This window comes from Podarcis melisellensis (assembly GCF_964234715.1).
Source record: "Podarcis melisellensis genome assembly, chromosome: 8".
NCBI lineage: Eukaryota > Metazoa > Chordata > Lepidosauria > Squamata > Lacertidae > Podarcis > Podarcis melisellensis.
Window position 1 is genome coordinate 87,574,522 of NC_138540.1, and position 14,330 is coordinate 87,588,851.

The 14,330-nt window shown below is 49.7% G+C and overlaps 1 protein-coding gene and 1 long non-coding RNA gene across 4 annotated transcripts in view; both read right to left on the reverse strand.

Moving 5' to 3' along the window:
• LOC309376285 overlaps nucleotides 1-14,330 on the reverse strand; it is an 85,699-nt gene that overhangs the window by 27,684 nt on the left and 43,685 nt on the right. The window lies entirely within an intron of this gene.
• PPP1R13L (protein phosphatase 1 regulatory subunit 13 like) overlaps nucleotides 1-14,330 on the reverse strand; it is a gene marked incomplete at its 5' end in the record, with an annotated part of 56,710 nt that overhangs the window by 24,225 nt on the left and 18,155 nt on the right. For 2 of the 3 annotated variants that reach the window (XM_081921971.1, XM_081921970.1), the window contains 3 exons: nucleotides 379-949; nucleotides 1,707-1,837; nucleotides 7,797-7,915. In XM_081921971.1, the coding sequence (XP_081778097.1) occupies nucleotides 379-949; nucleotides 1,707-1,837; nucleotides 7,797-7,851 (757 nt within the window). Of the gene's footprint in view, nucleotides 1-378; nucleotides 950-1,706; nucleotides 1,838-7,796; nucleotides 7,939-14,330 lie in introns of those variants that run through there. The other variant, XM_081921969.1, reaches the window with a different exon arrangement.

Genomic DNA, 14,330 nt, shown 5'->3' on the forward strand with positions numbered 1-14,330 from the left:
AAATTGCACAATTATCCAAAATCCAATTACAGTGGTACCTTGGGTTAAGTACTTAATTTGTTCCGGAGGTCCGTACTTAACCTGAAACTGTACCTAACCTAAAGCCCCACTTTAGCTAATGGGGCCTCCTGCTGCCGCTGCACCACCGGAGCCCGATTTCTGTTCTCATCCTGAAGCAAAGTTCTTAACCTGAAGCACTATTTCTGGGTTAGCGGAGTCTGTAACCAGAACCATATGTAACCTGAAGCTTAAGTCACCTGAGGTACCACTGTAATTCTGTTTCATCAACTTGACGAAACTGATGGGCTCATGACCCAAAGGCTAGCAGTCCCACCCCCACCTCAAAAGTGCCCCCCACAGTCCTCGCCCGACCTTTACCTTGAGACCGGAAAGGTGCAAAAGTGCTGGGTGGCGACGGGTACAGGCTATGGCTCTCATACGGTGGCGGCAGAGGCGGCCGTGGCGACGGCACCCGGTCCGGGAAGAAGGACTGGGGCGCAGCTCCTTCTGTGGGCATCCGTGGGGAGCTGGCTCGGCCCAGCGTCCCGCCATAGGTCTTGTAGTCATACTGGCGCTCCAGGGAGACGCTGGGCCGGAGGGAGCGGGGAGAGGCCGTGGGGCTGGGCGACGTCTCGTAGGGTACAGGCAGCACCTTGGGCCTGGGGGGCGGCAGTGCCCGGTCCACCTCTGGCTGGAGGAAGAGGGACGGCCGCGGAGAGGTGGGGCGGCCCAGCGGGGATCTGGGTGCAAGGAGCTGGCTGGGGGATGGCGAGCTGTACGTGGAGCTGTGTGCGAATCCCGGCGCCGCTTCCCCAAAGGAGTAGTGGGCACTCTCCGTGGTCTCCGACGACAGGCTCTTGCGGGGGAAGAGGGGCAGAGGGGAGGGGGCGATGGGACTCATCCTGCCCAGCAGCTCGTGGGAGGGGCTGGTGCTGAATCTCTCCATAGCCTGCCAGGAACAGAGAAAGGACATTGGAGGGTGACTCAACAACGTCTCCCCCACCAGGTCTGGTAAAATAAGAGCTGGCAGCCACAGGCCAGGGTTGTGGGATTTGGTTGACAAGCAACCTCGCCCCACAAGGCTGCTTGTGGGGACCCTGTTTGGTGTCCCCCCACCTCCAATTCCCCAACAACTGGCTTCTCTTGAAGATACTTGCAAGAGCATTCAGAAGAGGCTGCTGTATTTTGTTGTAATATTCATGAAATGAAGTACTAGCAAAAATTATTTTGATGCATTAATTCTATCATGCAATCGCAAGCTATCACTCGGCTTTGCAGAGGACCTTAAGGTCCATGAATAATCGTAGTTTAGAGGTCCCGGGCTCTAAGGAAGTCAGATTATCCTCCACCAGGGCCAGGGCCTTCTCAGTGATGGCTCCGACCTGGTGGAATGCTCTGTCCCACGAGACCAGGGCCATGCAGGATTTAACCTCCTTCTGCCAGGCCTGTAAGACAGAGCTATTCTGCCTGGCTTTCAACCTGAACTTAGCCTGATCTTTTATTCCCCTTCCTTCCTTCCTTCTCCCCTTTTTAAGAAGATTACCTGCTCTGGGATCCCACAGCTAATTCTCCCCTGGTCTCCTCACCGGCCCAAATAAGACTAATTTAGCCAGCTAGCCCTGGGGATCATCTAATGTTTATTGGATGGATGCCGGTTCCAGGTCCGGCCGCCCCCCCCACGAGAGTCTCCTTTGCTGCCTCCGCACCTTGAGCTGCCCGAGAGGCTGGGCTGGGTTCTCTGTCCAGAGGGACTCCAGTTGCTTGGAGAGCTCGTCCACTTTGGCCACCGCCGTGTCCAGTTCCAACTGCTTCAGGTCCATGTGCTTTGAGGCCAGAGCTGTGGGGAACGCGAGAGAGTAGGGTAAGAGAGGGAGAGGAGAGGCAGGTCTCTGCCTGGGAAGCGGGTTGGGCTAGATGACCTCTGGGGTGCCCCCCGACTCTAAAACTCTAACATTTTCAAAGCGAAGGAACCAAGACACTTGGTTCCCGAAGGATGCCTGGAACCAGAGATGTTCAGAGCAGGGCTAGTGGTGGTCCAAGATGCCCCTCACCCCCGAGGGCCAGACACAGCTCTCTGACTGGCCTTTGGACCTCTCCTTAGCCGCCCTCCCCCCCCCCCCGCCAGCCCTGCTGAGATGATGTAAGCGCATGTAGAGAACCTAGCCTACCAGGCAAGGTAGAAAATCCACAGGTGTTGCTTTTGTCCATTTGGCCCTGCCTACCATTCACATGCGGCCCCCAGAAGCGAATGTGGCCCCCATGCCCCCCTCCAAGCACTCTCTGCTCCTGTCCCAGGAAGGAGAGCACCAATTGATAGAGTGCGAAACTCCGGGTCGTGGGTTAGAACCCTACGTGGGGAAAGATATTCCCTCATTGCAAGGGGTCGCACTAGATAACCCTTGTGGGCCCTTATAATTCTATGCAGATGACACCCAGCTCTACCTCTCTTTCAAATCATAACCAGTGAAGGCGGTGAAGGTCCTGTGTGAGTGTCTGGAGGCGGTTGGGGGATGGATGGCGGCTAACAGATTGAGGTTGAATCCTGACAAGACAGAAGGACTGTTTTGGGGGGACAGGAGGCGGGTGGGTGGGTGGGACTCCCTGGTCCTGAATGGGGCAACTGTGCCCCTGAAGGACCAGGTGTGCAGCCTGTGAGTCATTTTGGACTCACAGCTGTCCATGGAGGCGCAGGTCAATTCTGTGTCCAGGGCGGCTGTCTACCAGCTCCATCTGGTACGCAGGATGAGACCCTCCCTGCCCGTGGACTGTCTCGCCAGAGTGGTGCATGCTCTAGTTATCTCCCGCTTGGACTACTGCCATGCACTCTACGTGGGGCTACCTTTGAAGGTGACCTGGAAACGGCAATTAATCCAGAATGCAGCAGCTAGACTGGTGACTGGGAGCGGCCGCCGGGACCACATAACACCGGTCCTGAAAGACCTACATTGGCTCCCAGTACATTTCCGAGCACAATTCAAAGTGTTGGTGCTGACCTTTCAAGCCCTAAATGGCTTCGGTCCAGTATACCTGAAGGAGCATCTCCACCGCCATCCTTCAGCCCTGAGATCCAGTGCTGAGGGCCTTCTGGCGGTTCCCTCACTGCGAGAAGCGAGGTTACAGGGAACCGGGCAGAGGGCCTTCTCAGTAGTAGCACCCGCCCTGTGGAACACCCTCCCATCAGATGTCAAAGAAATAAGCAGCTATCTTATCTTTAAAAGACATCTGAAGGCAGCCCTGTTTAGAGAAGTTTTTAATATTTAATACTGTATTTTTTTTAACACTCAATGGGGAGCTGCCCAGAGTGGCTGGGGAAACTCAGCCAGATGGGTGGGGTATAAATAATAAATTATTATATAATTATATGATTCTACGATCTACCGTATTCCCCTTTCTCGCAAGAATTTTGGCCCTGACATGTGGGTGGAACAAACAGAAAACACGAAACAAAATACTGGACAGCATAGGTAAAGGTAAAAGGACCCCTGACCATTAGGTCCAGTCGTGACTGACTCTGGGGTTGCGGCGCTCTTCTCACTTTATTGGCCGAGGGAGCTGGCGTACAGCTTCCGGGTCATGTGGCCAGCATGACTAAGCCGCTTCTGGCGAACCAGAGCAGTGCACGGAAACGCCATTTACCTTTCAGCCAGAGTGGTACCTATTTATCTACTTGCACTTTGACGTGCTTTCGAACTGCTAGGTTGGCAGGAGCAGGGACTGAGCAATGGGAGCTCACCCCATCGTGGGGATTCGAACTGCTGACCTTCTAATGAGCAAGCCCTAGGCTCTGTGGTTTAACCCACAGCACCACCCGCATCCCACTGCACAGCCTACCAGGATCCTATTTAGGATTTCTGTTTAAATGGATCTGGATTACCAAACTAGGGTATGGAAGAGGCCTGGGTTCGAATTCCCACTCGTTTGCATGAAGCGCACTGAGTGTCCCCTTGGGCCAGTTGCTGTCTCCCTCAGCCTCACCTCCCTCGCAGGGTTGTTGTGTGAGGACGAAACGGGAAGGGAGGGAGCTGTGTGCACCACTTTTGAGCTGGAAGATGGGACGACAATGTAATAAACCAATAAATAGTTCCGCTAAGGATCTGGGGGTACCAGATTTCTCTCCAATATTTTTTTTACCTGCCAGAGGGGGCTTGGCACTTTACGGCGCTGTAGCACATGAGATCCAAGCAGATACACACAGAAACACTCCTCAGCCACTAGGCTGCAAAATTCCTAGCAGGTGCCACCCATTTTTCTCAGAAAGCCCTCTAGGGCACTCCCCAGGGAAGGGAGGCCCATGGGGTGAGATCAAGCCTGGCGCCCGCTCACAAAAACACACCGGCCCTGCATTGCGAGCCCAGCCTTCCTGGTTTCCTCACCCGTTTGCCGTGGGGCCATTACGCCACCTGCCTCCTGGGCAAGCTCAGCGGGCTACAAAGGGTTCGGCTGAAAATGCCACAGGAATGTCAAGACAAGCCCAGGACGTCCCAGGGAAGAGCCCCGCTTTGCTCGCGGATATGAAATGCCGGGCCAGTTGCCAAGCGAAGAAAATTAAAATTAAAAAGGGCCGGCGTTTGCTCCCATAGAGCAACACACACCAGCAGGCGATGCAATACTGAATGTGTGTGTGTGTGTGTTTTAAAATCATTTCTGAGTCACTTTTCCCGGCAGAGCCTGAGCAAAGTGGCTTACACACACACTTTTGTATTTTTAAATTGTTCGCGCTGTGGGTTAAACCACAGAGCCTAGGACTTGCCGATCAGAAGGTCGGTGGTTCGAATCCCCGCAACGGGGTGAGCTCCCATTGCTCGGTCCCTGCTCCTGCCAAAGTAGCAGTTCGAAAGCACGTCAAAGTGCAAGTAGATAAATAGGTACCACTCTGGCTGGAAGGTAAACGGCGTTTCCGTGCGCTGCTCTGGTTTGCCAGAAGCAGCTTAGTCATGGAGGCCACATGACCCAGAAGCTGTACGCCGGCTCCCTCGGCCAGTAAAGCGAGATGAGCGCCGCAACCCCAGAGTCGCTTACGACTGGACCTAATGGTCAGGGGTCCCTTTACATTTTAAGTATGTTATTTTGTATTTTTGGGTTTTATAAGGCTAACATTCTACTGCCTTTTCAATGTGTTTCTTGGGGGGGGTGTTGTTTTGTTGCTTTATATATTTTTTATCCTGCGAACCTCCCCGAGATCTTGTGAAAAAGGGTTGTATATAAATTTAATAAATAATAATAATAACCTCACGCTCTTTTAACTTGTGCGGTTCCAACCATACGCCGTAGCAGGCAAGGGGGCTGAAACTGCGCAAGTTGCATCTGAGCAAGGCAGAGAGCTCAAAAGCTCTTTTTGCGCCGGGTCTGCTTCAGGTTTGCTGGCACAGAAAGAGCGTTGAAGCTCTCTGTCTCGCTTGGGGAGGCAAAGCGTGCTCAGTGTACCAGCTCTGAGACGCTCTTGTGAGATCCTGTGGGGCCGTACGAGTTTGTGTGAGATTGGCTGCAAGCATCCCTAGCGTGCCGAGACGATCTTGCCCAGAAAGCAAGGCAGAGGGCTCTTTTTGTGCTTGCTTGGGGTTCCCTGGCTTGTCGATGTTCTTCTTAAATTGTTGTGCCCAGAACTGGACACAGTATTCCAGGTGTGGCCTGACCAAGGCAGAATAGAGTGGGACTATCCTTGGACTATGGATTTCTGTTGCTGCAGCCTAGAATAGTGTTAGCTTTTCTTGCTGCTGCATCACACTGTTGACTAATAATAATAATTTATTATTTATACCCCGCCCATCTGGCTGGGCTTCCCCAGCCACTCTGGGCAGCTTCCAACAAAATATTGAAAAACAGTAATGCATCAAACATTAAAAGCTTCCCTAAACAGGGCTGCCTTCAGATGACTTCTATTATTATTATTATTATTATTATTATTATTATTATTATTAATTTAATAAAGTTGTATTTTAAAAATTAAAATAAAATTAAAAGCTTCCCTAAACAGGGCTGCCTTCAGATGTCTTCTATTATTGTTGTTATTATTATTTATTTAATAAAGTTGTATTTTAAAAATTAAAACAAAAATAAAATTAAAAGCTTCCCTAACCAGGGCTGCCTTCAGATGTCTTCTAAAAGTCTGGTAAGTTGTTGTTCTCTTTGACATCTGGTGGGAGGGTGTTCCACAGGGCGGGCACCACCACCGAGAAGGCCCTCTGCCTGGTTCCCTGTAACTTGGCTTCTTGCAGCGAGGGAACCGCCAGAAGGCCCTCGGAGCTGGACCTCAGTGTCCGGGCAGAACGATGGGGGTGGAGGCGCTCCTTCAGATGTTTAGCTTGTGGTCCACTAAGACCCCTAGATCCTTTTCACATGTATTGCTTTCGGGTCATGTGTCCCCATCCTAACTTTGTGCGCCTGGTTCTTCCTGCCTAAGCAGAACCTGACATTTGTCCCTGTTGACAAAAGAACTGCCCATACTGAGCTAATTGGAGCAGAACAGCCATGTCTTCTGTTCCTGTCTCCCTCTCTGCCATTCCTGTTTGCTTGAGTGGAGATCTAGTGTTTGTGTCTTGATTTGGGCAACCAGGACAGATTAAGGAATCTGCTTGTTTACCGCCTGCCTCCCGTTTCAAATCTTAGGTTGCAAAAGTCCCTTGGGGGGGGGGGGACAGGACGCTCTCCTCTGCTACTTTGCAAAGCAACATAGGCATTGGAGAGTGTTTATTACGATTATTATTATTACGATCCGGTCTTTTTCTCCCTTTGAAGTTAGTTGGGCATTTCAAAGCGGAGATGAGCAACGCAAAGTCTTTGGCCTGCAGCCTCTTTTGACATTCCTGGGGCGGGCTCAGCAAAGCCCGCCGTAGCCCCAAAGGCAGATTGCATAATCGCCCCACGGAAAGGCCCAGTTTGCAACCGCTCACGTAACACGCTTGGGAGCCTGAGACGCTTTTCAAAGGCTCAGGACGATACCCCCCTCACCCCCACCCTCGCACTTCGGTCAGAGAAAACAGCCAATCCCTGCTCTCTTCATGTTCCAAAGCATAGCAGCCAAACCAGGAACACCAAAAATGCAGGAGACAAAAGGCAGACCCAGCTGCTTCCGTCCTTATTTGTTTTCCCTCAGCGTAATTTACCAAAATTTTATCCTAATCGTTTTCGCCAACAGCGGGTTAGGAATGTACAGTGGTACCTCGGGTTACAGACGCTTCAGGTTACAGACTCCGCTAACCCAGAAATATTACCTCGGGTTAAGAACTTTGCTTCAGGATGAGAACAGAAATCGTGCTCCAGCAGCGCGGCGGGAGCAGGAGGCCGCATTAGCTAAAGTGGTGCTTCAGGTTAAGAACACTTTCAGGTTAAGTACGGACCTCCGGAACGAATTAAGTACTTAACCCGAGGTACCACTGTACTGAGCCAGACCCTTGGTCCCTTCTAGAACCACACTCATGCCATAAATTTAAAGTACTCTGGTAGCACTTTAAACGGTCACGGCTTCTCCCCACCCCACCCAAATCCTGGGAGTTGTAGTTTGTTGAGGGGAGCCCATATTCCCGCCACGCTGCTGTTCCCAGAGTTCCTAGGGAAGTGGGATTGACAGTTTACTACTCTGGGAATTGTTGCTGTATGACACCACTTGGCTTCCCTCAAAGAATCCTGGAGTTATAGTTTCTTAAGGGCGCTGAAGGTTGTTAGGAGGGAGACACCCCCCCATTCCTCCCACAGAGCGGCAATTCCCTGCTCACAGGACAACAGGTGAAGAATCTGTTCTAGGGTAATTTCTTCCCCAAGGCAACCTGGAAATCTGCTAGTGAGCTCCCATCACTCACACTTGAAGCTGAGGTCCAAGAGGTCCTGGGCACTGGTGATGTCTTCGCTCGCCATAATGCCAGCTGGCAATCGGGGTCCCGATCCTCTCAGCCACCAGCACCCCAAGCGTCGCAGGGACCTAGGAAGATGGAGGAGCTCCATGGTTGGTGTCTGTGGATACGGGCCACCTGCTAGCAGAGCATCCCAGCTTTCCCACCTCCCACCCCCCACACCACCCCCTGTCCCACCAACACTCTCTGCCCCTCTTTTCCCAGGGATGTTTTGCAGCAAACTGAGAAGCCAGCCTTGCCAGTCACCCACTTATACCGTATTTTTCGCTCCATAAGACACACCTAGTTTTTAGAGGTGGAAAACAAGAAAAAAAAATATTCTGAACGAAACAGTGGGTGCATGGTTTTTGTGGTTCATGCTGTGGCCACAGATGTGATCTGACAGTGAGTTTGGGGTCGCCCAATGCAAAAATCCTGAGGATCCATGAGGATCAGTGCTTTGTTTTTGCGCCATTGCGGCCCCACACAACAGTGGGTGCGTGGGTTTTTTGGTGCAGGCTGTAGCCACAGACATGCTATGTGATCTGATGGTGAATTTGGGGTGACTGGAGATGGGCTTTCAGAACACCAGCCTTGCTCAACTGCCTCTGCGGATGTCCAGTGTTGCCCCCCTGGTCACTCCCTGGGTGGGGGGGGGGGCATATATATGCTCTCACACTTGGGGAATTATGGTGGGATGCCCTGCGTGACTTCTTGCTTTTTGGTTCACGGAGGGAGGTGGAGCCCAAATTCACCTTTCTTTATAATAATAAATATTAAAATTTTATTTATACCTCGCCCTTCCCGGTTTAAAAACCGTGCTCAGGGCGGCTAACAGCAAATATAAAACATTGATTCAAATGCAGCTTAAAAAGAGCATGTTGTTGTTGTTTAGTCGTTTAGGTGTGTCCGACTCTTCGTGACCCCCTGGACCAGAGCAGGCCAGGCACTCCCGTCTTCCACTGCCTCCCGCAGTTTGGTCAGACTCATGTTTGTAGCTTCGAGAACACTGTCTAACCTTCTTGTCCTCTGTCATCCCCTTCTCCTTGTGCCCTCCATCTTTCCCAACATCAGGGCATAAAAGAGCATAAAACAGCATAAAAGACAAAATAAAATGCAGCATCAATATCAATAAAATTCAAAAATTAAGGGGTCATTTTTGGGAGGTCCTACTAGGGCCAGCCTTGCCAACAAAGGTTTGTATAGTTAAAGCTCTGGTTTTCCCAGTAGTGATGTATGGAAGTGAGAGCTGGACCATAAAGAAGGCTGATCGCCAGAGAATGGATGCTTTTGAATTATGGTGCTGGAGGAGACTCTTGAGAGTCCCATGGACTGCAAGAAGATCAAACCTCTCCATTCTGAAGGAAATCAGCCCTGAGTGCTCACTGGAAGGACAGATCCTGAAGCTGAGGCTCCAAGACTTTGGCCACCTCAGGAGAAGAGAAGACTCCCTGGAAAAGACCCTGATGTTGGGAAAGATGGAGGGCACAAGGAGGACGACAAAGGACTAGATGGTGGGACAGTGTTCTCGAAGCTACCAGCATGAGTTTGACCAAACTGTGGGAGGCAGTGGAAGGCAGGAGTGCCTGGCGTGCTGTGGTCCAGGGGGTCACAAAGAGGCGACACGACTAAATGACCAAACAACAACAACTAGGGCCAGCAAGGAGACCAAGGAAGAATTTAAATGTGGGGTTCCAGAAAGGGTTTCTTCATAGAAGAGGAAAGGGAAAAGGGAATACAGTGGACGCTCGGGTTGCGAACGTGATCTGTATGGGATGCACGTTCACAACCTGCAGCGTTCGCCACCCGCGTCTGCGCACGTGCAGGTTGCGATTCGGTGATTCTGCGCATCATAGGCGCCGACTCCATGGGGCCTGAGGGGGCCCGAGGCTCCGCCCCCCCAATAATTTAAGAAAATTATTAGTTATATTATGCTTTGTAAAATCACAAAATTATGTTGGTATTTTTTATTTTCCTTGTTTGACGATAGTTACCTTTTAAAATACATTCAGTAATGAGTTAAAACAAAGCCACTCCCGATCTAGAGAGGGGGTGGGGTTGTGGGCTCTCGACCCATCAACAATCTCGCGGGGCTGGCACCAGCCCCGCAAGAAGCGGGGATTCCCCCTAGCTCATTAATATTCACCGCCCACGGCGGCAGCCAATCGGCTGCCGCAAAGGGCGGGCCCTCACAGGTTCACTTAAGGTCGGGGCAGCCCGGGGCTCGCCCCTTTCGTTCCCCCAGCAGCAGCGGTTTGGAGGTCTTGGCCCCCCCCCATATTTTTTATAAGTTGGTATGGGCCCCCCCAATATTTTTTATAAGTCGGCGCCCCTGCTGCGCATGCGCAAAGCACTATTTAACACTTTTGTGCATGCGCGACCGCTGAAACCGGAAGTAACCCATTCTGGTACTTCTGGGTTTCGGCAGTCCGCAGCTCAAGAAAACCCAACCTAAAGCGTCTGTAACCCGAGGTATGACTGTAGAGAATCAGGCTAATTCAAACTGAATGCCAGGCGGAATAGCTCTGTCTTACAGGCCCTGAAGAAGGAGATCAAGTCCTGGAGGCGCTAGTCTCGTGGGTTAACATGGCGCTGGAATGAGGAGAGTCGGTTAAAGTATGGATTTTTTTACAAATTCATAAAGCTAGGTATCTTGCCTGAGCTGTCAAGTTGAAAGGATACATTCAGGCATAATATTTGTAAAAACTTTAAATATTTGGTCCGTCCCGGAGGCAGCGATGCGTCTGAATTCAAGTTGCTGGAAACTGGAAGAGTGAGTTTGATGTCTGTGAGAACAGGAGTCTGGACCAGATGGGTCCCTGGCCTGATCCAGGACCCAGGATCTTCTTATGGTCATATGCTCCTATCTGAGTAATTGGGGAAAGTCAACCACTTTCCATGACTTCCCATTCCTTGAACTAAGAATTGTGAAGCAAAATCCTCCGTTATCATCACCATGGCTTTTCCCACACTGACAACTCTTCCTTTCGCTCCTGCCTCAATGTAAGATCCTCAGGGCAGGGACCAAATTTCTATAAAACTATGGGCTGTCCGTAAACCAATAGCAGGGGACAATGCAAAAACAAATATGCAAAGGATTCTTACCACTCAATATCCTTAAGCTAATCCGTAAGCAAATGGCACATCTTTTTCTCAACTCCGTGCACGTTTTCATGCGCTGGCTGCGTTTAAAGCCATCAAGCAAACATCAGAAGTAGTGAAGTAGAACAGAAAAAATAACACCACCAGTTGCCAGAAGACAAACTGGGAGGGGATTAATGGAATTATTATTTTTTATTTAAAAAAATGAATTAAAACAATATGCTCTTCTAAAAACAATTAAAAGCAAAAGGCTCCATTTTTAAAAAATATTGGGTGATAGCTACCAAAGTCATACTCATAGTAGGTAAAGGTAAAGGGACCCCTGACCATTAGGTCCAGTCGTGGCCGACTCTGGGGTTGTGGTGCTCATCTCGCTTTATTGGCCGAGGGAGCTGGCGTACAGCTTCCGGGTCATGTGGCCAGCATGACTATGCCGCTTCTGGCGAACCAGAGCAGCGCATGGAAACACCGTTTACCTTCCCACCAGAATGGTACCTACTTATCTACTTGCACTTTGGCGTGATTTCGAACTGCTAGGTTGGCAGGAGCTGGGACCGAGCAACGGGAGCTCACCCCGTCGCGGGAATTCAAACCGCCGACCTTCTTATCAGCAAGTCCTAGGCTCTGTGGTTTAACCCACAGCGCCACCCGCTGTGGGTTAAACCACAGAGTAGACCCACTCAAATCCATGGACAAGTCACAAAACTCCACTGAACTCGTGAGTATGGTTAATAATAATAATAATAATAATAATAATAATAATTTATTATTTTTACTCTGGGCGGCTTCCAACAGAATATTAAAATACAATAACCTAATGCAGAATATTAACTCATCTGTTGTCTCGTTTGGGTCTTCAGAGAGGGCATGGTATAATTTAAATTAGCCAAGGTATGCAGAAGGTACCTTTGTTAACATTTGAACATTTCATCCTTTTTATTGTTATATTTAAAGTTACAATGTTGTATTTTTCAACACTGTTTAAGCTCCGCAACTCTAAACACACCTGCAAGGCAGCAAGTCCCATTGAACACGGCAGGCGTTGCTCAGAGGCAGTTTTGCGAAATACTACATCACCTTGCCAACAAAGGTCCGTACAGTTAAACCTATGATTTTCCCAGTAGTGATGTATGGAAGCGAGAGCTGGAGCATCAAGAAGGCTGATCGCCGAAGAATGGATGCTTTTGAATTCTGGTGCTGGAGGAGACTCTTGAGAGTCCCATGGACTGCAAGAAGATCAAACCTCTCCATTCTGAAGGAAATCAGCCCTGAGTGCTCACTGGAAGGACAGATCCTGAAGCTGAGGCTCCAATACTCTGGCCACCTCATGAGAAGAGAAGACTCCCTGGAAAAGACCCTGATGTTGGGAAAGATGGAGGGCACAAGGAGAAGGGGACGACAGAGGACGAGATGGTGGGACAGTGTTCTCGAAGCTACCAGCATGGGTTTGACCAAACTGCGGGAGGCAGTGGAAGACAGGAGTGCCTGGCGTGCTCTGGTCCAGGGGGTCACAAAGAGGCGGACACGACTAAACAACTAAACAACAACAACAGCACGCAATCATGCAAACATTTAAGTTTAAAGCTAACCACCTAATTGCACCAGTCGTGGCACTGGGCTGGGACCAGGGAGGGAGCAGGGTTCGAATCCCCACGTACCTGCCACTTTGAACTCTTTGGAGGGGAGGAAAAAGTGGAATGTTAAACAATAAAGAAATAAATTAGGTGGCACCTGTTGTTTACAAAAACACGTGGAGGAAATATATTTAGACCAATTTACATGCCTGATCTAATTTGCCCTCACGGAAGAAACTTTTAAATGTGTTTGTGGTGAGGCAGGGTTACTGTTTTGTTCCTGTTCTTGTTGTCATTTGTTCCTGTTCTTGTTTTTATTGTGTACTTTGTGGTTTTTGTTCCGTATTTCGTGCTGCGAAGTGCCCTGAGGGCTTTGGATGAAGGACGTAAATTTAATAGATGTGATAGGAATATTATGGTCTTAGATATATGGTAATGTTCATAAGTGTACCAACCAAGCACATACATAGATCAGCACAGGAAGGCCAGCCTGGAACCATTTTTATTCCCAAACTGTCCCAAACTGAGCAAATCTTTCCTCTGCAAGGTCAAAATGGAATTTTCCTTCACAAATCCTGTCTTAAGGGTATGTCTGTGTTTTGAATAGGGTGTGAGCCTGTGACCTGGCCCAGGAACTAAGTATTTATCATTACAAAAGAATGGCCAGGCTACCCAGGAAATCCAAGCAAGTAACTTGCCAGACAGGAGATAAACAACAACAGGAGAAAAAAACTATATTAAAATTTCTGTTTTAGACCGCCTTTTCTGTGATGTAGGTGTGATGTATCTGGGGGTGGTCTTGATCTACAGGGTGGCAATTTCAAAAGTCTTTATAAGGTCTTGCACACCATTTTTCTGGGTCCCTCCTCTCTCCTGCGGGTGAGGGGAGCACCCTGTTGCAACAGATCAATAAAGGCCAAGCCTACAGGCTGCTGTTTTGCTCCAAGTTATCCTGGTTGGTGTCTTTGTTTTTTGTCCAAGGGAGCCCTCGGATTTTCCCGTTAACATAGATAAATAAGTAAAGGACAAAATTGGGGATCTGGGAGACGGGGTGCAGCCAGATTTCTCCCAAGAGGCCATCCTTAATCAGGAGGGAATCTGGCAGCCCAATTCCGCCTGCAAAGAGAGCCCTTTGTCTAGGAGGAGAGATTCCCCGGGCAGAGTGCCAACTCCATTTTGTAATGCCCAGGGAACCAGTTCAGGCAAGGACGGAGCCAGCCCTAAACCTCTCTCCCAGTTCCTCCACCCCCCAGCACCACCAACAATAAAAGGGACACCCCATTTCCCAAGGCAGATCGCATCCTGCACACCTGCCAAACCAGTCTGGAAATGACAAACCGCCGATTTTAGAGGCCTCGCAGGGTCCCAAACATGAGGGCGTCGGTTGCACAATAAGAACATGATGTAAGAACATAATAAGTGTTGTTTGGTGCCGGGCAGGCCAATGGGGGCCCATTAGTCCGGCATCCCGATCTCATAAAAAACTAAGAATAGTCTGCTGTAAAGAGATGGGAAGAAGACAAGGTCCCTACCAGAGGAGAATGGCAGGTGGACTATGCTGAAATGACTACGTTTTTAATGTGTGACATTTTGATATACCGTATTTTTTTGCTCTATAAGACTCACTTTTTCCCTCCCAAAAAGTAAGGGGAAATGTGTGTGCATCTTATGGAGCGAATGCAGGCTGTGCAGCTATTCCAGAAGCCAGAACAGCAAGAGGGATCGCTGCGCAGAGGTCCCTCTTGCTGTTCTGGCTTCTGAGATTCAGAATATTATTTTTTCTTGTTTTCCTCCTCCAAAAACTAGGTGCATCTTATGGTCTGGTGCG